Source organism: Sphaerodactylus townsendi, linkage group LG03, assembly GCF_021028975.2.
Source record: "Sphaerodactylus townsendi isolate TG3544 linkage group LG03, MPM_Stown_v2.3, whole genome shotgun sequence".
Classification (NCBI taxonomy): Eukaryota; Metazoa; Chordata; class Lepidosauria; order Squamata; family Sphaerodactylidae; genus Sphaerodactylus; species Sphaerodactylus townsendi.
Genome location: NC_059427.1, coordinates 27,809,942 through 27,834,348, shown reverse-complemented (window position 1 = coordinate 27,834,348; position 24,407 = coordinate 27,809,942). Strand labels below are relative to the sequence as shown.

Genomic DNA, 24,407 nt, shown 5'->3' with positions numbered 1-24,407 from the left:
ATCATTCCTCTCCAAATCTCCCATGTAAAAAACAAAAAAATCTCCAAGGCACAACACTTTCACCCTTTCCTACCTTTGGAAGCTTCTGTCCCAAGTGGGTTTTCAAACATGCTAGTTGACACTTGGCTCCAAGCATCCTTCACGGCAGACTTTGAAACCACTCTATTGTTCAAGCTTTGCTGAGGTCGGAAGTTGTTCCTCAAATATTCCACAGATTTGACATGGTCTTGCTGTTCCGTGGTAAATATGGAATAGAATGCCTCCAGCTGAACACAGCAAGCAGGGCGAGGGAAAGAAAGGGGAAGAGGACATTAATTAGGAAAACAATGTGGCGAAATCTGGGCAGCTGTTAAGAATGCAAAATGGCAGGAAGTGCTGATGCCAAGACAGATAAATCAAACAGGAAACCAAGCTGCCCGCAGAAATCACTGCCAACTGCCTTATCTAGCCCCATTTCTGTCTTGCCAAGTAGCAGGGGGAAAAAAAACACTTCAGAAATCCTCTACAAAGTTAATGTCTGAGGGAGGTAAGAAAAGATCCTTCCCTAGACTTGTATTTACTGTACATACTTACAGATCTATATAAACCAACTCTTTGTTTTATGCTATGTTGTGCTTTTTTTTTTACTATTTTGCTGCAGAAGAGCATTCATTTCATATGTCACATAAATCACAGCTCACCATACAGCCCGTTCTATCTTTCTATTATTTGTATTTACAGCAGTATCTAAAAGGCCCAGTAGTTCCGAGACTGGAGGGACAAATTGTGTTGCAGGCAATCAATCCTATAAAAGCTGGTCCCTGCTACACACAGATAATAAAACTCAACTCTGGATGGACAAAATGAAGGGGAACAGAAAGGGATACCCAAGAGGGAATGCTACCTCCTAAGGTCACTTTGCAGAAACCAGAGGAAAAGAACCTTCAGTTTCCCTGGTGTTCTAAGCCAAGCTGACGTCGTTAGAGCTCTTTTTCAGACCTCTTTTTCATCTCTTAAGTCCCTTACAAAGGGAAGATCACCTTTGCTTAATTGCTTTTATAAGCAGGAAAAGCTAGATAAAGGAAGGTGACCTGAAACATAAGGCAAAGAACGGGTTTACACATTTTTTAACCAATGTCCAAAAATATCATTTACTTCCTGTTCCTTGAAAGTCTACCTTGGCAATTGAAAACCACAGCATAGACTATTATGCAGTCACCACCCGGTGGCATTTAATTTAAGCATATTAGCAACTAGATTGATGCTGACATTGATTTGTCAGACAACACACAATTATTCAATCTGAAAAGAGGTTTACAAAAACTCCCCATGACCTCTCCATGGCTAAAGAAAAATACACCTGGTGGTTTTATTTAATCTGTTCCTTGCCAGAAAACGGTCAATAAAGTGCTTGGCAAAGTGAAATAATCTTGGTGTAACCTCTGAGTAAAATGATTGAAAGGTGGCAAGATAGCTGCCAGCTTGAGGCTTTCATTTACCTCTATCATGGGGGGTGGGGGGGTGACTCAATATTTATACTCATTCCTTCTGAAAAACAGGTGACTTTTTACAAGAAAGTTCATACAAGATGACTCTGTTACAAGGAGGTGTATTGACACAAGCAAATAAAAGGTAGAGCAGAGTACAGCGAGGAGACATTTTGAAAACAAAGGTTTTAAATGTCAAAAGCCGTTTTAATTGTTAAACACTTAGCTGCAGATTTCTGCATTATTACTCAGGGACATCTCTCAATGAAAATGCCACTCACTGCCTTGATCTACAAGGAGGCCTGCTGTTTGCTCTTTTTCAGGATTTGTATGCCAGCTCTAGAAGCACAGAAAGGCAACTTCATGATATTGAGAAAAAAAACAAAGAAGGTAAACTAAAGAATACCTTTCTTCCCTCATGTAGTTAGTTAAAACTACAGGTCTCTAAATAACTAAAGAATTTACCCGACTTTCATGGCAGAGGCAAAGTGAAAAACAATGAATAAAAACGGGAAATATTTTTCTGTGTATATTAAGACCACAGCTTAAATTTATTTGAACAGTATGATAATAGCTACGATCGTTGGCTAGAAAATATGGTGTCATATTTTATTATCCCCTTGTACTGAGCTCAAGTTTGGAGAATAAAACAAAATCAGCCAACTTCTTTCTTATCAATTGTATACTTAGGTATGTTTCTAATTTAAAAAATTGAATTTTAGTAGCCATGCAAAAAAGAAGGGGGAAAAAACACAACAGAGCTTGAAATCTGGCTGCAATGTCCACAATAACTGGTGGAAAACATCTCAGAGGTCAAAAACAATGAAGGCCAAACTCAACAATGACTGGAGCAAACCTTTTGTGCAACAAACCTACCTGGCGATAAGAGATGGGAACAGGCATGCGAAAAATAATCCATTCCACAATCTCACTACATGGAGGGGTAGTCAGTGAACCTGCATACCGATAGTAACTGCCCAAGGATGCTGGCAGAAGATCTCTTAACACAAAGGGATCCAAGAAGGTCTCTTTCTCTGTAAGAAAAGAAAATAAATAAACATTATAGCATCGAAGCTGGACAGTCTCCCAAGTCATGGGTCCATCTTATTGCCTACAACCTTCACTGACATGTTGAGAATGCGATTCCTCCTCATGTTCAGATCACTTGCTATTATCTACAACTTGAGCTTTAAAATCAAGAGCAACGTATACTCTTGAGGTTCAACTTGGCAGATGCCGGGTTCATCATGATGTGACACATTTGAAAATATTCTCTCAGGTCTCCGCAAGGGCTCCATGTTCTCGAACACTTTTCAATCATGTATCTAGGCTGATGCTGGTATTCATTTGTAAGGCAATACTCAATTATTCAGTCTTAAAAACAGCAAAAGACTCCGTCAAACCTCAGTGACAAAAGGAAAAAGCGTCAGTCGTTTAATGCGCTCCTTGACAACAGAAGGCAATTGAAGCTGGATATTATGAGTGTCTGAGAAATGCAGATCGTCTTGGTACATCCTCTGAGGCTATGAAATAGCTCACGGCTTGAAGCTTTCATTTACCTCTCTCACAGGAAACGGGCCGGGGAGGGCGGAATTGCCACTGAATATTCACATTCCTTCAGAGGTATTAGTGACTTCTTACATGAGGTGGGTGAACATAAGCAATTAAAAGGAGGACTTCAGCATGGAGACATTTTATTTATTCTTTTACTTCATTTAGGAGTCCCCTTTCTCCCCAATGGAGACAGAAAGAGGCTCAAACTGTTCATCATTTTATCCTCACTAGGCTGGCCCACGGTCCCCCAGCAAGTTGCCATGACAGTGTGGGATTTAAACCTGGTTCTCCCAGTTCCTGGTTTGATACTCTAATCATCACACTGGACTTCGTTAAAAACATTTTTAAAATTTGTAGCTCCTTCATACTTACGCCTTCCCTCCTACCCATGTGAGGCAAGTCACTTAGTCCCATTTTATAGAGCAAGACAACTCGGTAGTTTCATGACTGAGCAGGGATTTGAAGTCAAATTACTTGGCACTTCAAAACCATGATTCCACAGGCTCTGATTTGTGAAATATTGGAATTACTATTTAAACTCTCTCTAACCCTGGTTCTTTCTGCACAAACCTTTTAAAACATTTTGAGGCAGGAAATAAAACATTCCCTCCATGGAGTTCTACATTTGTTTTTTTTCCTCTTGCATCCTGAAAACATTTTATTTCCAGCCTCAAAAGGTTTTAAATGAATCCCCTTTAAAAAAAAAGATTATTTGGTTTCAAATATTTTCAAAATGTCTTCACGTGCTGTGCGATCTTTTTACTACATTTTCTCATGTCTCTGTACTGTGCTCCCGTGCCTGTTTATTTTAATCACTTCTCTCTTTTTTTTTATTTGAGGGAGGGGGTAAATCTTTTTAGCATTGATTTTACAAGCTATAGAGAATTGCCGTAAGAAGCATTAAAACACTGATTCAACAAATAACTCAAAAAAGGGAAAAGAACCCTTAATGGTTGCCATGTATCATTTTGAGGGGGGCGAGTACAGACAGATATCACGGTAAAGGCGGGGGGCCTGCGCCAGTGCGTTCCTGAGAGCGAGTAGGGCACCCTGGCCCTCAGACCTATGCCTCCCCTTTCTGGTGGTGGTAGGAAGATTTTGAAGCGTTTTGGGGGTTTTTTTTGCTCCTCACACCTCTGGAAAGACTAAAAGGTCTTGCAACTCTGCAACATGCAACTCTGTGCTACCGCCTGTGGCTTTGGATAGGGCTGTACATCAAGTATAGCATCCATGAGGCAGTAAGATATTCAAGTCTCATGCACATAGGGCATAATATTCATTTTATTTTCCCAGCTAACTTCTGTAAAACTTTAGGAAAGAATCTGATGAATGGTTTTAGAATGCCAGACAACATAAACAACTTTATGAAATTCACCACGATAGTAACACAAACACTAAATTGAAAGGTTTGCCTTTCGGAACAGGCCAAACCTAAGTGACATACTCTCTGCTTTTGTAACTATTTCTAAAACGCGGCACAACTTTCTCCTTTCAGAGCTGCCAAATAAAGTTATCACCTCTCTCAAAATGGAAAAAAGGGTCATTGCACACAGGGAATAGGATAGCTATGCTGCAGACACCCTGTGCAGGTGAAATTCTTCTTTCAGCAGTGGGAAGACACCACAGAACAGGAGGCAGACGTTCAGAAGCATGGATGTTCAAAGCACTGTCAAGGTCTGACAAAACTATTTGAAGCACACCAGTATGGTCATGGTCCAGGTGACAGTGAAAACATCGCTAGCACAGCTGAAGAACAGCCATTTTGTTCCCCAACACACTTGGTTTATGAGGTAATAGAATTTTCAGCCTTTGAGAGGGATACACTTCTTCAGATCTGCCAGGAAAAATGAAAAGAGCGATAAAAATCGGTGATGCTAACAATAACCAAAGCAAGAGAGTTTCGAAATAGACTCTGTTTTGGCTTCCCAGATCTACTTATTTAGAAACAAGGAGGCTTGGTATGTTATTTTCCATACATAGACAATGTAAGAACAGTATTGGGGATAGGAAGGTGCTAGGTTAATTCCCTCTCACTGTCCCTGAGGACCATCTGCCATTTTACTATGTTAACTCAGAGAAGAAACTTGGGTACATACACATTATGTGGTCAAGGAAAAAAAATAACATAAAAAATAAACTCAATGGCATTTAGAGATAAGGAACTTTACAATTCGCCAGCCTGTTAACACAGAGGCCAAGTGAATTATGCTGCATTCAGATCTGGGTTTCATTTAACTCCTAGTTCTTCAATATGCCAGGCCATTCCTTGGGGGTAAATAGGATATCATTTCATTTTCAGGTGAATACAAGCTGGTATCACCTAGCATTGATAAGCTGTTGTAAAATTTATATTTGGAAAGAATAAAATGAAACCCCAAAATGGGGGAAGACAGCCATTGGCTGGCGCAGTTCTTTGCTGGTCTTTCACAGTCATCCCCTGTGGTTCTCATGATTAAATGGCCGAGTCTCCCACTACGGCTATGAAAAAGGTAACAGCAAGGCACTTATTAAGTGCTTTATGCCTAGAGTCAGTCCCTGCAATGGAACTTTGTCCACGCTGTGCAAGCTGATTTCCCTTGCAAGGCTTTTGTCTTCCCCAGATTCTTCTTGGATATGTTTTAGTGATGTCATAAAACAAGCAACAAAACAATCTTGTTTGCCCTCCTGTCTAATCCAGTCGACAGAATTTCCTCCTCGCTCCAGTTGCTACGTTAATTTACTTGAGTGTTAACTCACCCTTTCCCAAGGGGCACATATTATTTCATCTACTTCCTCATGTCTTCACAACAACCTTGAGCGGTAGGTTAGGCTGAGAGAGCATTACTGGTCCAAGGTCACTCAGTGTGCTTTATCATAAATGGAGATTTGGCTCCCCAGTCCTAACATGCAACTCCCATACATCGTCTCCCCTTTTCAGTCCTGGATTACAAATCCTATCTATTATATTTAAAAATGGGTAAACAAATAATGATGACTTGAAATGACTACTGATGAAAAGTTAAAGCAGAAAGTGCCAAAGTAGGATTATGGCTGATCATCAAGAAGACAAAAATGACTTCCGTTACAGATATGGAGCTGGGTGGTTGTGCCTTGGTGGGCTACAGCTGTGCCAGGCACCGAAGCTCAAGTGAGCAGTTCTGAAAAGAGCCAAAAAAGTCTCCCCAGGTGAAGGGGAGAGCTAGAGAAGCTTCATGTATTTCTGAAACGATCTCCTCCAAGCAGGATCACATGGAAACACCCATTGTAGCAGTCTGCTGGATCTGAGACGTTGAAGATGGCTGCAATTGCCACCTTTTCCAACTTGAGCTATTGAACCCCTTTGGAAGGAAAAATCCAAGCTGTGTATCCCTTTCATACAGAATGAAGATATAAAGAAACTGAGAGAGGAATCCTCATCCTGCTGCTGGTAAGTTGTACAAAAACTGGAAGATCTTGATGAATGGCTGCAGAATGTAGGAAAAGAGTTTAAAGAAAGCTATATTAAAAGATATTCCCAGAGCAGAAGGTATTTAAGTTAGACATTTTTAAGGCAATTCCCCCCATCTTCTCCCCCCTCTCAGTTGGCTAGCTGCCAAAAGAAAAACTAACTACTTTACTAATAAGTAACCAGCCAGAGAAGAATTATGAGACCTACATTAAGCTACTGAAACAGTGAAAAACGAAAACTTCTAACAGATTTTGTGAACATGGCAGCAACCAGAAAGGGATCCATGTTCCATGAAATAGCTGAAATAACTGCAAGTCTTAAGAGCATTTGTGCCAGTATGCTAAGTCTTAGAGCAGAATTAGACTCCTAAAAGACTCTTGTCAATAACAATATACCACAAATGATGTTACAGCTCAGTAAAGTTGTTAAAGAGATGAAAGATCAATTCTAGAAAGTAGCACAGATAGAGGAAAAAGTGGAAAAGATCAAAGAGGAAGTAAAATCCTTAAAGCAAGAGATGGACTCCGTACAATCAGAGGATAAAATACAGGACTCAACCATTCTTTGACTGGAATGTCAAATCAAAGAGAAGGCCTTGAGACCCATTCCCCATATATAGGTGTGAAAATGGGCCAATGAAGAAAGCTGACAGGAAGAAAGTAGATTAATTTGAAATGTGGTGTTGGGTGAGAGTTTTACAAATACTGTGGACTGCCAACAAGACAACTAAGTGGGTTCCAGATCAGATCAAATCTGAACTCTCCCTAGAAATTAAAATAAATTGAGGCTACTGTACTTTGGTCACATTATGAGAGGTCAAGAATCACAGGAAAAGACAATATATTAGGAAACACTGATGGCAGACAGAAAAGAAGATATGAGATGGATTGACTGAGTGAAAGAAGACACAGCTCTCAGTTTGAAAGACCTGATAATCTGTTACTGATAGAACATTTTGGACATCATTAATTTACTGGGTCACTCTGGCCCCTTCTGCACATGCAGAATAAAGCACTTTCAATCCACTTTCACAATTGTTTGCAAGTGGATTTTGCTATTCCATACTGTAAAATCCAGCTGCAAAATGCATTGAAAGTGGATTGAAAGTGCATTATTTTGCATGTGTGGAAGGGGCCTCTAAGTTAGAAAAGATTTGATGGCACTTAACACACACACATAAACAAAAGTCCTACCTTTCCCTTACACAAAGTACATATTGTGGGAAGAGCTGCAAATTCAGAACAAAGTAATTAACTTCAAAAAGAGCCAGTGTGGTATGGTAGTTTGCGCATCAGACAAGGATCTGGGAGACGTATGTTCAAGATCCACACTCTGCCATGGAACCTCACTGGCTGACTCTGGGTCAGTCATTCTTTCTCGCAGCCTAAACTACTTTATAGGGTGATTGTTAGGATAAACAATGTAAGTTGAATTGGGTCCCCATTGTACAGAATGGAGCATTATAGATCAAGTAAGTAAAATAAACTCAGCACCAGCAGATGTGGGGATAACTCTAACTTAGACCCCTTCCGCACACGCAAAATAATGTGTTTTCAAACCACTTTCACAACTGTTTGCAAGTGGATTTTGCCATTCCGCACAGCTTCAAAGAGCACTGAAAGCAGTTTGAAAGTGCATTATTCTGCGGAATGTGCGGAATGAGCCTTAGACAGCTTTAAAAAGTAGTAGGCAAATCCAGGGAGTGGCACTTAAGTATGCTGAGACCTAAAAATTGAATGGCTTTATTCAAAGGCACCACACTTCCAATTACTGAATGGCTGACCTCAATTTGAACACACACTTGTGATACCTACTTCCACGCAATTCTTATACTGTGGTTGAGATTAACAAGGGGTAAAATATTCAAGACTCCCCAGGTGGAACTGAGGCAGGTGGTTCATTGGAAAGCATTGCTGGTTCTCCTACGGCCCAGGGGCTCTTACCACTTTACAGTTTCCCTACACAGAGATAATCTCCATGTAGAAAAATTTGTGAAATGCAGCATGAGAGCTTTTCATCCTTCATTTCATTTTCAAAATAGGTTGCTAATTGGTATACATACAAACCTTGCAAAACTGAGACCATAAAGAGGGTGGGATGAAATGACAACTGTGCAGTTGGCATATGCATGCATTAAATCCAGACTAAGGAACTGCTCTAAGGAAAATAATACCGACTTTTCTTCTGGCCTCAGAACAGGATGTCCAGAATCAGTCACAGAACTGTCACCTGCAAAATCAGCTCACCGATGGACCCAGTGGGCTGCCACTCACTGATTAGCTTAGCCTAATATTGTCCACCTTTTGCTGTAAATAAGGTAAAGTAATGAAAGGCCTTTCCTTTCACAGTGACCCCACCTGTCTCTTTTGTGTTTAGAACCGTACAAGAATCTCCTAGACTTCCATGTGCCTCAACACTCCAGAACCTTTGTAGGCTGTAAAAGCCCCGCTTTCTTGTGCTGGACTCTCATGAAGTCTTCAGATTTTTTTAAAAAAATGAGCAAATACAGCTACCCTACTTACACAATGCAAGGGAGTTTTAAACTGCCGTGTAAAGTGCAATTGATATTGTTGCCAACTTGGCTCTAATATAATCAAAATTTCTGTTAAGGAGCTAATCTGTGGAATTTTGGCAAGAAGCACCACACATTTTTTCTGCAATTTCTGCACTAGATCAGTGTAACCACCTCAAGTCTTCTTGCCCATTGCAATGCCCCAAGATCACAGGTCAGCTCCCCTGCAGGGACTATATTCATTCCAAGGCACCAGCTGAAACACCACTTCTCCACCACATCTCTCGCACTGTTTATCAGTATTCATATCAATAACCCATGGGTTACCATGAAGGTGCTATTTTGAGGGGTGGGACCAAATTTAATCAGTATGTTTTAACTGTAGGTACATACCCACAGTCTGAGATTAGTTAATTAGGAAATGCTGTGGAAATCTTCACTCTTCAAGGTATACCCGGTGGCGAGCACTGCAAAAAGAAGCCTTCTGGGCATCTACCTCTAGACCCAGAAATACTGTTCAAGAGTGGCCTCTTCACTACAGACCTTCTGGAACTAATTGGTTTCAAACTGTAATATTACCTCCTTCCCCCATGTTAACTTTTTATGCTAAAATATTCGGCCCTGTAGTTTTATTGGTGTAAACTGCATTCAGCATTATGTCGATGAAAAGATGCAAAATACAGCAAAAAAATATATCTTAACATACATGATGAACGTGTTGAGAGAGAACGTCAAGTGTGCGCTCAGGTTAGAAGTTTAAGCGGTGGGATTGTGTAATATCAGATTTTTGAAATCCCTGAAGGAAGCTATGTAGACTCTGCCCTAGAAATGAGAAGCAAATGTGCATTTAATGATCCTTTTCCCAGTTGTACACAAATTCCCTAAGATGTTTACCAGTTCCTTTTCTATATTTTAATCATCAATCGTTATGAAGAAGAAGAAGAAGAAGAAGAAGAAGAAGAAGAAGAAGAAGAAGAAGAAGAGGAGGAGGAGGAGGAGGAGTTTGGATTTATATCCCCCCTTTCTCTCCTGTAGGAGACTCAATGGGGCTTACAATCTCCTTGCCCTTCCCCCCTCACAACAAACACCCTGTGAGGTAGGTGGGGCTGAGAGAGCTCCGAAAATTAACACATTAGGTCTGTGTTGGTGCATGTTTTGGCAGCTTGTGTTCTCCTCTAACAAATTAGGAAATGTTTGATTCAACACTTAAAAATCATACATAAAATCATACATCATATTTCAAATCCTGAAATTATGTATTATATAAAGTACTGTGCATATACAGGGTTCTTCTGTTATCAGAGAGTGGCAGTAGTGTGAAGCTCATACTGCAGTTTAAAGGATTTTTTTTGTGCCATGTGCTGACAATATTATATTTTAATAATTAATTGTTCATCAAAGAAGAGATGAGGAACAGGAATGCCAAATTCAAAGTTATTCAGATTGCAAAAATGAATAATGGATGACTTTTATATTAAATACACACTGTAATACGTAGTCTACATTTCATCCGGCTCTGCCTGTCTTTCATTTTTAAACATTTTGAAGTAAAATATGAATTATCAACCAAGGGAAACTTATTTAGACAAAGGGCCGCCTTATTTGTATGCAAACTGAAAGCATTCTGCTATGATTAAATTTCAGTTATCAATTAAGTAGAATTTATTTTAAGTGCCTGGGAAGCCACAGTCAACGGTACAATGCAGCTCATCTTGAGAAAAAGGCGCAGGCCTGTAGTGGGTTTCTGCAAATGCTCTCCAGCTGTGGTGAGACAGCAGCTGCCTGCCCTGAATATTGCAAAGAAAGCACACAAGAGTTCAGGTATGGTCGTCTGGTTCCTGCTTGTTTGTTCACAGATTTTGGAAGTGTCACGTTTGAAGAAGAATGTTCGATACTGCTGATATTGACACTTCCAACTTCCTTTCACTGCATACGCTCTTTTATTGATTGCTTCAGGTGTTTCCTTGGTTACTCGCTATTGGCTCTACCATCTCATACTTGGCCATGGTCCCTCATATTCATCACCTACCAAAAAAAGAAAAATCCCCCAGCATCCCCCTGTAAAAGCAAAAGGCAAAAATGGAAAAGCAAAAATACTATCTGAAATTGTCTTCTCTTCATACTCTTTGTAACCCTACCCTTATTACCCTATCTCCGTGGTGGCGAACCTTTGGCACTCCAGATGTTGGCCATGCTGAAAGGGGCTGATGGAAATTGTGGTCCATAACATCTGGAGTGCCAAAGGTTCGCCACCACTGCCCTATCTTATGGAAATATGGATCTACGTCTCACTGTGTGAATGTTTTTGCCAAAAACTTATAAAAATATTTAAAATTCAATTTGGTCTCTTTTGTACTCTGTTGAACGTTTCAAGCCAGTTTCTGGTATAGTTGTTCTAAAGATCCCACCGCTAGCCTACCTCTCGCTGCCAAGCTATTCCCCATCGCCATTTTAAAATGTTTTAACTGTAAAGCTAGCGTAACACCTTCTACTTCAGAAGTACTTTGTAAGGTATTGATAAGCTATTATTACTCTTCTACTGTTGGGTGGGGGGGTGAGACTCAGAGAGAGTGGCTTGCCAAATAAATGAGGTAAGATTAGAACAAGGAATTTCCTAATTAACAGCACAGTTTCTCCCCTGGATCAGAACTTGAATACGCTACTGCATCATCTTTCTAATAGCAAACTAGGCTAAATCTTTGGATACTTAAATCAAGGGACTGGAGCTGTAATTGGGCAAGACAGATCTTACTACAAACCAGAAAAGGGACCCAGGTTTTTTTTAAAAAAATCTGAAATCTTACAAAAATACAATCTTACAAAAATCTGAAAATGATAAAAGGAGCGTCTATAGCTTTAAGCAATGGATTCCTTCAGTGTCGGCTGCTTGAGGACTGGGGAGCCAGCCTGTCCTGGCATACCAGGGTAAATGGCGCCCGGAGACAAATTGTCTCCAGGAGCCCCCCAGGCTCTGCCGCCTACCATCCCAGCTCCGCCCCCTGATGCCCCCAGGCTCCACCCCCCACTGCCCTCAACCCGCCCACATCACCATGGACATGGGCAAGATCTAGGATGCCCATCCACTCCCGCCAGCTGGGCTCCCAGCTGGCAGCCTGCAGTCTCTTCTGACCTCCCCTCTGGGCAGGCCAGAAGAGACTGCAGTCCTGGCCTCAGAGACCTTCTTTTATAAGCACTGAGGCTGGGGGTGGGGCTTGGGGACATCCATCCTCGCCCCTCTCCTGTGCCTCCCCTGCAATAATATTTCATGACAACATTGGTCAAGGGACTAACTAATGGAATGTGGAGCCTTTCCCTTCCAAAACAACTGCTTACTGCAAGCAGTGTCAAGTATACGGAAACCACAAACCACAAGTGGATACTATCTGTTTGTTTGTTACAGATGAAGATGGACTCTGTCCAGTTTCCTTTGCACAAAAGGCTCCAATCGGGAAGACTCCCTTGGTAACTTCCATTAGCAGCCTCAGCAGAGACCACTAAATAGCGTAAGAAAAAGACCTGTGCCAAAATGTTCACATACCTATAAATTCAGCCATTTTCACCAAGTAAGAACTTCTTTTCACTCTGAATTCAAAATGTGGTAGGCATTGCTTTGGTTAAAGCAAGCAAACACCAGTACGGATTTGTGCCTTTAACTAAGCATTCAGAAGCATAGGAAAAGGTATTGTGGCTTCCTGGGAACTTGTGCCTTCCTGGCTCCTTGTGATTCGCTTACATTTTGCTAGCTGAACAGCAATCTAATTTTGATGAGTGAGGTGTGTTTGGCCACACTGTTAAAACCATCAGTTTGCTCGAGTACTAACTGCATTGTAAACCAAATTCGAATGTCTTAGAAACTGCACACGACAGCAAATCAAATGTATTTGATTTGGACTCCTCATGTCCAAATAACTGATTTAAAATACATACACGCCCGCCATTCTCCCTAACTTTGGACACCATTTTCCTTTAGAGCCCTATTTAAATGCCATGACTTTGATTCTATCCGTCCTTTCTAATCTGGGTAGAGAAAATTCTTTGACTGGAAAGAAAGGAAGGTGTTTTTTTTTACCAATTCCCCACTCAGCCCTTGATTTCCATACCCCATGACGGTTCTGGGGATTCACTGACCCTTAGGAGTAAAATTTACTTTGCATATAATTTTATTAATGCTTTTCAAAAAGACAAACAGAAATAACAAGGGGGAAAGGGAAGCCTCCCAATTTCATCTGCACCACATATAAACGTAGTTAAAATTTACTACTTGCTCCCTAGTTACAATTATGAAATTACAGTTCACTTAAATTTTTACTAATTACTAATTATGTAGAATTCACACTTTTCTCTGTATCGATTTTCTTATTCTCCTAGTCCTCATAGCCACAAATCATCATTTCATTTTTTTCTGTCACAAGCAAAAAGTCTATCAGGGATTTAAAGTTATCGATAGACTTAAATATGTTCTTTTCTCTAATAAAAAAAGTGAGTTTAGATACTTCAGCTAATTCCAATATCTTCACAAACCATTCTTCTATGGTGGGCATATACGAAGTATTCCATTTTTGCCAATATATACAAAAACAACAGTTCATATCTTTTTGCAGACGGTTCATAAGACCCAAAAGGGAAGCCTCTGGATTCATTTCTATATTAGTCTTCAAAACAATCTGAATTATTAAAAGTATATGTATCCAATTTTTAAAAACTTTATTACAAGTTCACCATAAATGATAAAACTATTCTTCATGATGTTCACATTTCTAACACACATTTGGAACATTTTTAAATTTTTGCCAATTTCTTTGGTGACAAATGTCAACAATACATCATTTTATAGAAATTCCCTTTCAGATTGGAACTTGATGTAAATTTTAGACCCCTTAACAACATATTCTCCCATTAATCCGTTTGTACATTATACCCAAAGTTACTTGTCCATTTTATCCTACAATCTTCCATTCATTCTTCCTCTATTTCAAATTTCAATGGAAGCGTATACATTTTGATAATAACATGATCGTAATTCATACATAGTTCTACTTCAAATTCAGTCTTAGGATATTCAAAACCATGGGATATTATATCTGCTTTGAATCTTTCTAATAATTGTGCATGGAAAAAAAACCCAATGACGGGTATATGTCCTGCTACTAGATCTTCTCTTGATTTTATTTTGCACTCTCCTTAAGAAAAGTCCTGTGCATCACAAAATGTTAACCATCTATTCTCCAATATAATTTGTCATCTGCATAGGGCTTCTTGTGATGAGAGTCATAATGGTGGTTGCTGACATATCCTAGTTTTATATTTGTCCTGTATTCTCAGAATGGCACGCATATAATAGTTTTTAAAATCCTTGTTAACTTTAATTTTGTTATACCATCCACAGGCATGCCATCCAAACCTCACATCATGTCCCTCTAATTCCAGCAATCTTCTGTTTCTCAACAAAACCCATTCTTTCAACCAAACCAGACAACAGGCAGCAAAAAACAATTTCAGTTGAGGAAAACCTAATCTTCCTCCTTTCCATCTTGTAAGATTTTATATTTAATCTGAATTTTTTTCTTTTGCCAAACAAAATTTGATATATCATTCTACCATTGTTTAAATGGAATATCATTTGCTAGCAAAGGCATTGTTTGAAACAAAAATAATATTCTGGGTAAAACATTCATCTTAATCACAAAAATTCTCCATGGCAACAATACCTGAAGTCTGTTGCACCTTTACAAATGTTTTTTGACTTTATTCCATGTTTTGACATAGTTATTTTGAATTAGCATACAGTTCATATTTGACAGTTAATACCCAGACATTTCACCTTTTTAAACCATAAATCCTGTTTTACTCATCAGATCTTATTTGATCTTGTAATTCTGTATTTTTGTTAAAACCTTTGTTTTCTGTTTATTAATTTTAAAACTTGCTAATGCATCACACTTTTTCAGTTTTGACATTAAAAATTCAACCCCCTTTAAGGGGTTTTCCAACACTAAGTCACCTGCATAGGTAATTTTTATATCCCCAGTCTTCTTATCTTGTATTATATGTCTATTCAACACTTCAAGAAATAGAAGAAACAAGAAGGGAGATAGTGAACATACTTGTTTTGTTCTTTTCTGTCTCTCACATTGTTTCGTTAAAGTCTTCATTAACAATTATTTGTACCAACAGTGAAGTATAAATCAATTTCACCCATTTCATAAAATTCTCTCTAAAGCAGGGGTGGAACGAGGGGAAACTGCGCCCGGGGCATGCATGCACCCTGCGTCACTGCCGGGGCGCCACTGCCACTCTTCCTTCGCAGCTCCGTATTTTCTAAAACCTTATGGAGAAAAGACCAGTTCACAATGTCAAATGCTTTCTCTGCATTTAGAAAAATTAAAGTGGCCTGTTTTTCATAATGTTCTCCACATTTCCAATACAGTTGGACATTGGATATCTTGTATCCAAGATATGTAACACAGTTCTAATGTTGTCCTTTACTGGGAGTAGAAGACTGCAGCTGGATAAAAGAAGCTGCCATCTATGCATGCAGAGCAGCTCTTCTCCTGCTTGTACAGGATCCAAGCCAATGATATCTAGACATTCCTAGAACCATTTTAACATTTCTCTTCTCTTCTTATGCCAAGAGCAATGAAGAAATTCTATTTAAAACTCAAGTCTAGTTATTACTAACATACGAATGCAGTCATGCGACTAAACAGTGGAGTTTCCCCTACAAGCTAAGATTTCATACCTGGATTAAACCCTGATATGGACTTCTCACTTGTTGAGGGAAAATGAATGGATAATACAGTTAATCAGAGTTAGCTTTAAACCAGGATTTCTTTAGGGGATTGGTAACTACATAAGTTGGAACAGCAGCTTACCTAACCATGAGGTGTTACATAATTGCTCACACCAAGCCATGGGGTCCTTAGAACCAGTGTGCTTTTTAGATGAAATGGTGAGTGTTGGGGCTGCATGTTTTCCTCCCCCTTGAAGCTCAGTTGGTGCCTGGCTATTTTTAGGCACCAGTCCAAAACATTTATTTGTATCCAGGTCTTTAACAAAGGGATTTTTAAAATGGTTTAAAGGTGTGTTATGTTTCTAGCTAGGCATTATTTTATGGATTTAGGCTGCTCAACTGTTGTTTTATGCTGTTTTTTATGTCAATGGCTCAGAATTCAATATTTTCAATATTTCTCACTGATGTTGTAGTTTTTAAGAACTGGGTATGACTTCCCACTCTGCCACTTGAGCTGTGGAGGCTTATCTGGGGAACTACATAAGCCTGTGCACTCCAACACATGCCAGCAGGGTGACCTTGGGCTAGTCACAGCTCTTCAGAGCTATCTCAGAACCACCCACCCACCTCACAGGGTGTTTGTTGTGGGGGGGGGGAAGGGAGATTGTAAACCCCTTTGAGTCTTCTTACAGGAGAGGGGGGGGTGTACAAATCCAAACTCTTCTTCTTCCAAGAAGATGAACAAGAGTTTTTATACCCCACTTTTCTCTATCTTTAAGGATATCTTTAATGTAAGCAGCTTGTGAGGCAGGTGTGGCTGAGAGACTGAGAGACCTCTTTCAACTGATATGGCCAAGACTAATATCATAGCCTGATTATAACACACAGGGGAGTTCTGACTTTTTCATAAAAAAAACACAAAATTTGTTCAAGGTATATAATGTTCCTTATTTTAATTTCAAAATTGGTCAACCTTTTGGTTTCTATACCTTAGTAGATAGAAACAATCTTTCTAAAATCATGAGGACTAGAAACTTGCACGTAGAAGGTCCCTAATCAGTCAATGGTATGTCTCATTACATCCTTTTTCTTTAAAAAGAAACCAGTTTTATTCACAGGACCAAAGAAAATTTTCATTTCTGGGACTAAAACTTTCACTTCTTAAATTCATGGCACATAGAAGGATCTAAAGTTCAATTAATAGCATCTCTGGTGAAATAGTAAAAGCCACAGTCCAGAGAGTTACATACATAGAATCTAGTAATGAAGTTTGTGATAGATACTATCTCAGCAGCATCCCTCACAGGATATACAAACACATACTTTATTCTCAGTCAGACCACTGATTTATCTACTTCAGATCTGTCTACAAGATGTGCCCCCCCCCACATGACCCAAGCGAATGGCACCTGGGTCGTCTGCCCCCTCTTGCCCCTCTAGATATGCCATTGGTCTTAGGCAGAGAAAGGTTTTCACAGTACATGAGTCCCTTTCACCAGATATGCCACAGACTGAATCTAGGGCTAGTGCATACAAAGTACACGGGCTCTTTCACTGAGCCACAATCCCTCCCTAAAGGAAATAGTGACCTCTGTCCTTTCCAGCATGACCTTGTCTGGCAATCTCTTCTAGTCAAAGTAAGAATCATTACTCTAGCCCAATAAGCCAGATAAACTCCTTCCTAAACTCCCACAAATTTAAACAGCCAATTACAGGTTCCACATAAGATGTTCTTCAATGAAAACAGTGTACATTTATTATTTGCTTCCAAGTTTCCCATTAAAAATCACAGTGATTTACATACCATCTTGATGAATACTAATGTAGACTCTCACAATGTATAATCATATTAACTATCATGAATATGAAAAAGTGAATTCAAGTAAACAAAAACCTATACCATGATCATTTCACTATAGTTTAAGGAGCCACAGGGCTTTGTTATTTTGGCATACTAACTATGCAGTTTGTAATTCTGCATCAGCCTCATTTTTCCACTTCTGTGTGAACACATGAAGCTGTCTTATGCCACAAAAGACCAAGTCATCTAGCTCATTTCACCTACTCTGATTTGGCAGCAGCTTTTTAGCATATGAAATTCAGGGAGGTCTTTCTGTATTGATCCCTGCAACTGACTATCTAAATATGCTGGGGATTGAACCCAGTGCTTCTTAATGCACAGTGTGCCACTTGTAACTGAGCCCTTCCTCTAATGTTACCATACTCAATTTCGGTAATCCTGGTAATTCCTTTCACTCCTCCTCATTGGCAGTGGCATACCTAGGCAAACTGGCGCCCTGGGCAAAACCTGAGTTTGATGCCCCCCCCCCCCATGGGTGGAGCAGCCCGGCCGTGGCACTCACCCTTCCCGGACGGCCCCAGCAGCCCAAGTTCACTGGAGGCGGAGCTCCCTGTCCTCCTGCTCTGCCTCTGGTGGCTTGTGGGCCACCATACAGAGTGGGCAGGGCTTAGTCAGAGTGGGCGGGGCTTAGAAATCAGGCGCCCCCACATGACAAAAAATTTCTGTGCCTTGGGCAACTGCCCACTTTGCCCAATGGGCGGTACGCCACTGCTCATTGGTCATCTGAAGGGAGTTTCCACTACACTATTTCTCTCAGTAGAAGTTCAGATAGCATTGTAACATGCCTTAAGAAAAACTCCAAAGATTATATGATTCAAATAGATTATGGGTTCTGATATCCACAAAGTAAGATGTGATTCTGGCAAGTATGAGGATTGTAGGAGTAACTTGAAAGCAAATATGCAGCTCTCCCATTAAATCAGCCACAGAAATGCTACCAGTGCGGCAAATTAGCACAACAGTAGTTATTTGCAAAAGGCACTGAAGCTTGCATTATTTTAAAGAGCTGCCTCTAATGCTTCTAAAAGAAAATTAATAAACATCATGGAAACATCATTAACAACTATGGTAAGAAAGCAAATGTAACAATAAACTTATCAAGATACCTCCATTGTAAGTGGAGTAATTTTTTTTAGCTCTTGTCTTCACAGGCTCAAAGTATAACATGTTCTGCAGTTGTGTACTTGACTTTAAGATGGAACGTTAGCAAGAAGGAAAAAACAACAACTTTAATATCCACCTCTTGGTATTTCTTCAAGCACGGCACTCAAGGAGTTTAATTAACACTGAAGTAGAAATGTGTGAAGACTAGAGGATCATAAACATCATTGTTTCTGCAGGTTGAACCTGGGAATTAGCAATCAAATGAAAACCTAGTTTTGAAAAGCAAATTAATTCTGAGTCACAGACCAACTTCTTTGCTATTGACCATGCAAAAACCTAAATGCCACAGGCCTACCTTCTGACACAGGTAGGTGACCAGGAGCACTTGACACCAGCGCCTCAGTGTTGGAATGGAAATCCTATTGATTCCCAGCCTCAGCTCAAAGTACTGATGACAGCTTATACCCAGTTCTTTACTTTATTTACAGAATGTCCAAGAGAAGCTACATGGCTAGAACCATGGTCAAGAGGATGAGGATGAACAAGCTGAAACTGAAGCCAGGTAAGATGGAGACAGTATTTGTGAGAACTGTGACTGTTCACTCAGCAGGCTTCATGTGGAGGAGTGGGGAGCTGTACCCAGTTCTACAGATTAGAGACCACCTACTTTTAACCACTATGCCACAATGGTTCTCATTGTTAGCTATCACCCTAGTACAGTGGTGGCGAACCTTTGGCACTCCAGATGTTATGGACTACAATTCCCATCAGCCCCTGCCAGCATGGCCAATTGACCATGATGTCAGGGGGTGATGGGAATTGTAGTCCATGAACATCTGGAGTGCCAAAGGTTCACCACCACGGCCCTAGTACTACTTCTGGATATGGTCCAACATTTTGAAAAACAGGTGAGAATTGTGGCTAGGAGTGTGTTTTTACATTAATTATTTGACTTCTCTACCACCCCTCCCCTTTTGGACTCGGGGTTGTTTCCAACAAGCCGTGTACAATATTTACATAGCAATGTATATTTCTGTATAAGACAGTAAACAGCATTCCATTCATAAAAATAGTTTAATGGATTAAAACTACACAACATAGATACCTGACAGCAATAAAAGTCCAACTGCATCAATGACTAAACTGTTGGGTCAGATGGAAGGGGGAGGCCAAATATGCCAGCTCCCGCTTGCAGGCCCCGCAGAACTGCATCAGATTCCACAGGGCCCTGGTGTCATTGCACATAGTTTTCCACCAGGCTGGGGCCAAGGCCGACAAAGCCCTCCCCATTATGCTCCTCCCCCTATGGATAGGTCTGTCACTGTTCTGCACTATTACCCTAGGGCCGTGGTGGCAAACCTTTGGCACTCCAGATGTTACGGACTACAATTCCCATCAGCCCCTGCCAGCATGGCCAATTAGCCGTGCTGGCGGGGGCTGATGGGAATTGTAGTCCATAACATCTGGAGTGCCAAAGGTTCGCCACCACAGCCCTAGGGCTCTCAACAGGGTGCCTGCCTTGAAGACAACACAAATTTTTCAGCAAGTACAAAATGAGGCACACTCTTGTCAACATGTATCCCTCACTTTGAATGCACCTTAACAGACCAGGTGATCGGGAGCAACAGCCGCAGAAGGCCATTGCGTTCACATCCTACATGTGAGCTCCCAAAGGCACCTGGTGGGCCACTGCGAGTAGCAGAATGCTGGACTAGATGGACTTTGGTCTGATCCAGCTGGCTTGTTCTTATGTTCTTATGTTCTTATGATTCTTTGTCAACTAGACCAAATGGCAGTTTCTTTCAGAGTTCAATTAGATGCAAGCTTTAAAGGCCTTGAGAGCCAGCTAGGGCAAAGACTGCCTAGGACTGACATCTGAAAGAGGCAAGAGAGGCCCCTTTGCTCATGCAGTTCTAGGGATGGTGTGTGAACGTTTCTTTTTCAATTAGGCCTTCGGCTGATTGTCACTGAGATGTCTTTAAATTGACAGTGAGTATTTCTATTGCCTTACCATATGATATTTTGTGTGCTTTTAACTGAATGTGACAATCTTCTGGTGGTGGTTGGAAAGTAGCTCAAATATTTGAAAGAAGGTATAGAACTTTAAAAATTATCAAACAAACTTGTAAGTTGTAGCTACAAATCAGACAGTACAGAGAATAAATCAAGTTAAAGAAATGCATCTATACTAGCAGCTAGGTTTTAGACAAGCATCCAAACCCTGCAGGCTAGAGTCACGCCCAAACCAACATACACTATTTGCTTGCCTTTCTCCTATCTTTTCTGCCAAAGGGTAACATTTCAAATGTCCATTTCTGATTTTCACAAAATTCTTGCTTTGCTGAATTCTTGCTTTGCTGAAATTCTTGCTTTCCTGAAATCCTTGAAGGCTGGGTGCAATTTTCATACTTGCAGGGAACAGTTATGGGTCGCTGTTTAGTGTTTCCAGGGAGAATCACAGCACTCTACAAGCAAGGAAATCCATTTGGTTCTCAGGAATGGCAAGACGCTGGAATAAGGGCCGTGAAAATGAGTGACGTTTCTTAAAAAATAAAGGATATTTTGCAACCCAAGCAAAAGACGTTGCTTCCTTTCAGCTGCTATTGCTTTTTGAAAGCAGAAATTCTTCGGCATCTGACAGGTAAAAAAATATGATGGATGTGAAAAAAGAAAAAAATATATCAGGGAGAGGGAATGAAGAAGGGAAGGGAGCTTGGTATCATACCAATTCTCTTTAGGTGCTGCGGCTTAGGATGTGACAGCTCTGTGCAATCTATAAAGCACGTTTAAATATTTAGATGGCCTCATAAACAGAAATACGTGGTGGTGGACCGAGGAGCATCACAGAAACAGTCACTACCAAATGCTGAGGTGCTTTTTTGCAAACAAAGTATAAAATTAGCTATGTCGCCATATTCAGTATCATGGTACACATGCTTGGGTTTAGGAGAAAATCAGGTACACCCTCTTCCTGTAATTACACCTCAGCTCTGATCCTCATTGTTCTGCTAATAACACTGATATGTGATTTGCTGTACTGCAGGCCGTTATTTGTTTTAATAAACACCACATTTGCAAATCTGCACCGATATCCTGATCTATATCCCAGTAAATTTAATGCCAAGCAGCCTAGACTAGCCTAATCTCATTAGTGAACTGTCCCAAGTTCAGGCTTTTCAGATGCTTTTCAAGGTTTCTTGGGATTCCTCCTAGAGCACCGACTACTATTGGGATTACTGTTGTTCTTTTTCACCACAATCGTTCAACTTCAATTTGTAGGTCCTTGTATTTTGTGATCTTTTCCAGCTCTTCGTCCTCTACCCTGCTGTCAACTGGAACTGCAACATCTATGATCCAAACACGTTGTTTTTCTACCACTGTTGTGTCTGGGGTGTTATGTGCCAGGTGTTTGTCTGTATTCTAAAGTCCCAGAATATTTTTGCTTCTTCATTTTCTGTGGTCTTCTTTGGCTTCTTGTTGTTTGTTGTTGTTGTTTGTTGTTGTTGTAGTTGGAGCAGCAGTGGCGTAGGAGGTTAAGGGCTCGTGTATCTAATCTGGAGGAACCGGGTTTGATTCCAAGCTCTGCTGCCTGAGCTGTGGAGGCTTATCTGGGGAATTCAGATTAGCCTGTACACTCCCACACATGCCAGCTGGGTGACCTTGGGCTAGTCACAGCTTCTTGGAGCTCTCTTAGCCCCACCCACCTCACAGGGTGTTTGTTGTGAGGGGGGAAGGGCAAGGAGATCGTTAGCCCCTTTGAGTCTCCTGCAGGAGAGAAAGGGGGGATATAAATCCAAACTCTTCTTCTTCTTCTTGTTTAGTTTTGTATACCGCCCTCCCCAGAAGGGCTCTGGGCGGTGCTCAACATATTAATCTATACAATAGAGCACAGTTCTAACCATAACAAAATACAACTGTAATAACAAATATGGCTCTATTTGGGTTAAAACAATTAAAACCTTTATTAAAAACACAGCCTTCCAGCTGCACATCTTGCACTGCTATGCCTAACTCAGACTGAACAAAACGTGATTTCAGCTTGCACACACAGAGAAACACGAGTGTAGATACACCCTCATTTGGCTCTGCTCAGCCTCCTCAAGCTTCCAAAATGTGTGGCTTATCAGCAGGCATTGACGCAGCCAACAAATGCTCTTAGACAGCATGGAACGTTTTCTAACATTCAACTGAAGTTGTGTTTTCAACTTCGTCCAAGATTTTGTTTTTGTATGGGTACCAATCTAGAATTTGAATGGCACTGTTACATTTTCCTTGAAAAAATACCAAAAAATTAGAGTTCAGTGGCAAGATTCCTCAAACCCACCACTAGGTTTTGGCTCACTAATTCTTTTAAACTATAGGGCTGTTTGTGCCTGTGTAGGGCACACAGTCAAGATTACAATACAAATAAACCATCCCTTAACAAACTTCTCACAATCTTTAGCAAACAAAGGTGGTCCTTTACAGCTTTTTAGCATCAAGGGAAATACGCACTGATATTTTCAGGGCAAGATGAGGGTAGTTATGGTTAATCTGAAATAAAAGTGTGTTAATTTTTCCCATTATTCCCATCCATTTTGATTTTCTGGTACGTGGGTGAAGTGGGCAAATACAAGACTTATAACACTAGAAAACAAGATCAGCATATGCTCCTTAGATGAGAAATCCCCCTTTAAAATTCTCTATGTGCACAAACTGTACATTCCATGTCTTCCAGAAAAATAACCCATTATTACCTACTTGAGAGTCCCTTGGGCCCCGTATTACCTGTAACAGACTATGGTTGTAACAGACTATGGGCCCCGCATTACCTGTAACAGACTATGGTTGTAACAGACTATGGGCCCCGCATTACCTGTAACAGACTATGGTTGTAACAGACTATGGGCCCCGCATTACCTGTAACAGACTATGGTTGTAACAGACTATGGGCCCCGCATTACCTGTAACAGACTATGGTTGTAACAGACTATGGGCCCCGCATTACCTGTAACAGACTATGGTTGTAACAGACTATGGGCCCCGCATTACCTGTAACAGACTATGGTTGTAACAGACTATGGGCCCCGCATTGCCTGTAACAGACTAACAGACTATGGTTGTAACAGACTATGGGCGCATTACCTGTAACAGACTATGGTTGTAACAGACTATGGGCCCAGCATTACCTGTAACAGACTATGGTTGTAACAGACTATGGGCCCCGCATTACCTGTAACAGACTATGGTTGCTTAACAGACTATAGGCCCCGACCTGTAACAGACTATGGTTGTAACAGACTATTACCTGTAACAAACTATGGTTGTAACAGACTATGGGCCCCGCATTACCTGTAACAGACTATGGTTGTAACAGACTATGGGCCCCGCATTACCTGTAACAGACTATGGTTGTAACAGACTATGGGCCCAGCATTACCTGTAACAGACTATGGTTGTAACAGACTATGGGCCCCGCATTACCTGTAACAGACTATGGTTGTAACAGACTATGGGCCCTGCATTACCTGTAACAGACTATGGTTGTAACAGACTATGGGCCCAGCATTACCTGTAACAGACTATGGTTGTAACAGACTATGGGCCCCGCATTACCTGTAACAGACTATGGTTGTAACAGACTATGGGCCCAGTATTACCTGTAACAGACTATGGTTGTAACAGACTATGGGCCCAGCATTACCTGTAACAGACTATGGTTGTAACAGACTATGGGCCCCGCATTACCTGTAACAGACTATGGTTGTAACAGA

General features: G+C 40.7%; 1 protein-coding gene across 1 annotated transcript in view; it reads right to left on the bottom strand.

Annotated features, from left to right (window-relative positions):
• The window catches only part of PTPRG (protein tyrosine phosphatase receptor type G), a 703,641-nt gene that overhangs the window by 165,132 nt on the left and 514,102 nt on the right, over positions 1–24,407 (bottom strand). Inside the window, exons 7-8 of the mRNA XM_048487318.1 lie at positions 2,343–2,500; positions 74–266 (exon numbers count right to left, since the gene is read on the bottom strand). Coding sequence (XP_048343275.1) covers positions 74–266; positions 2,343–2,500 — 351 coding nt within the window. The remainder of the gene's footprint in view (positions 1–73; positions 267–2,342; positions 2,501–24,407) is intronic.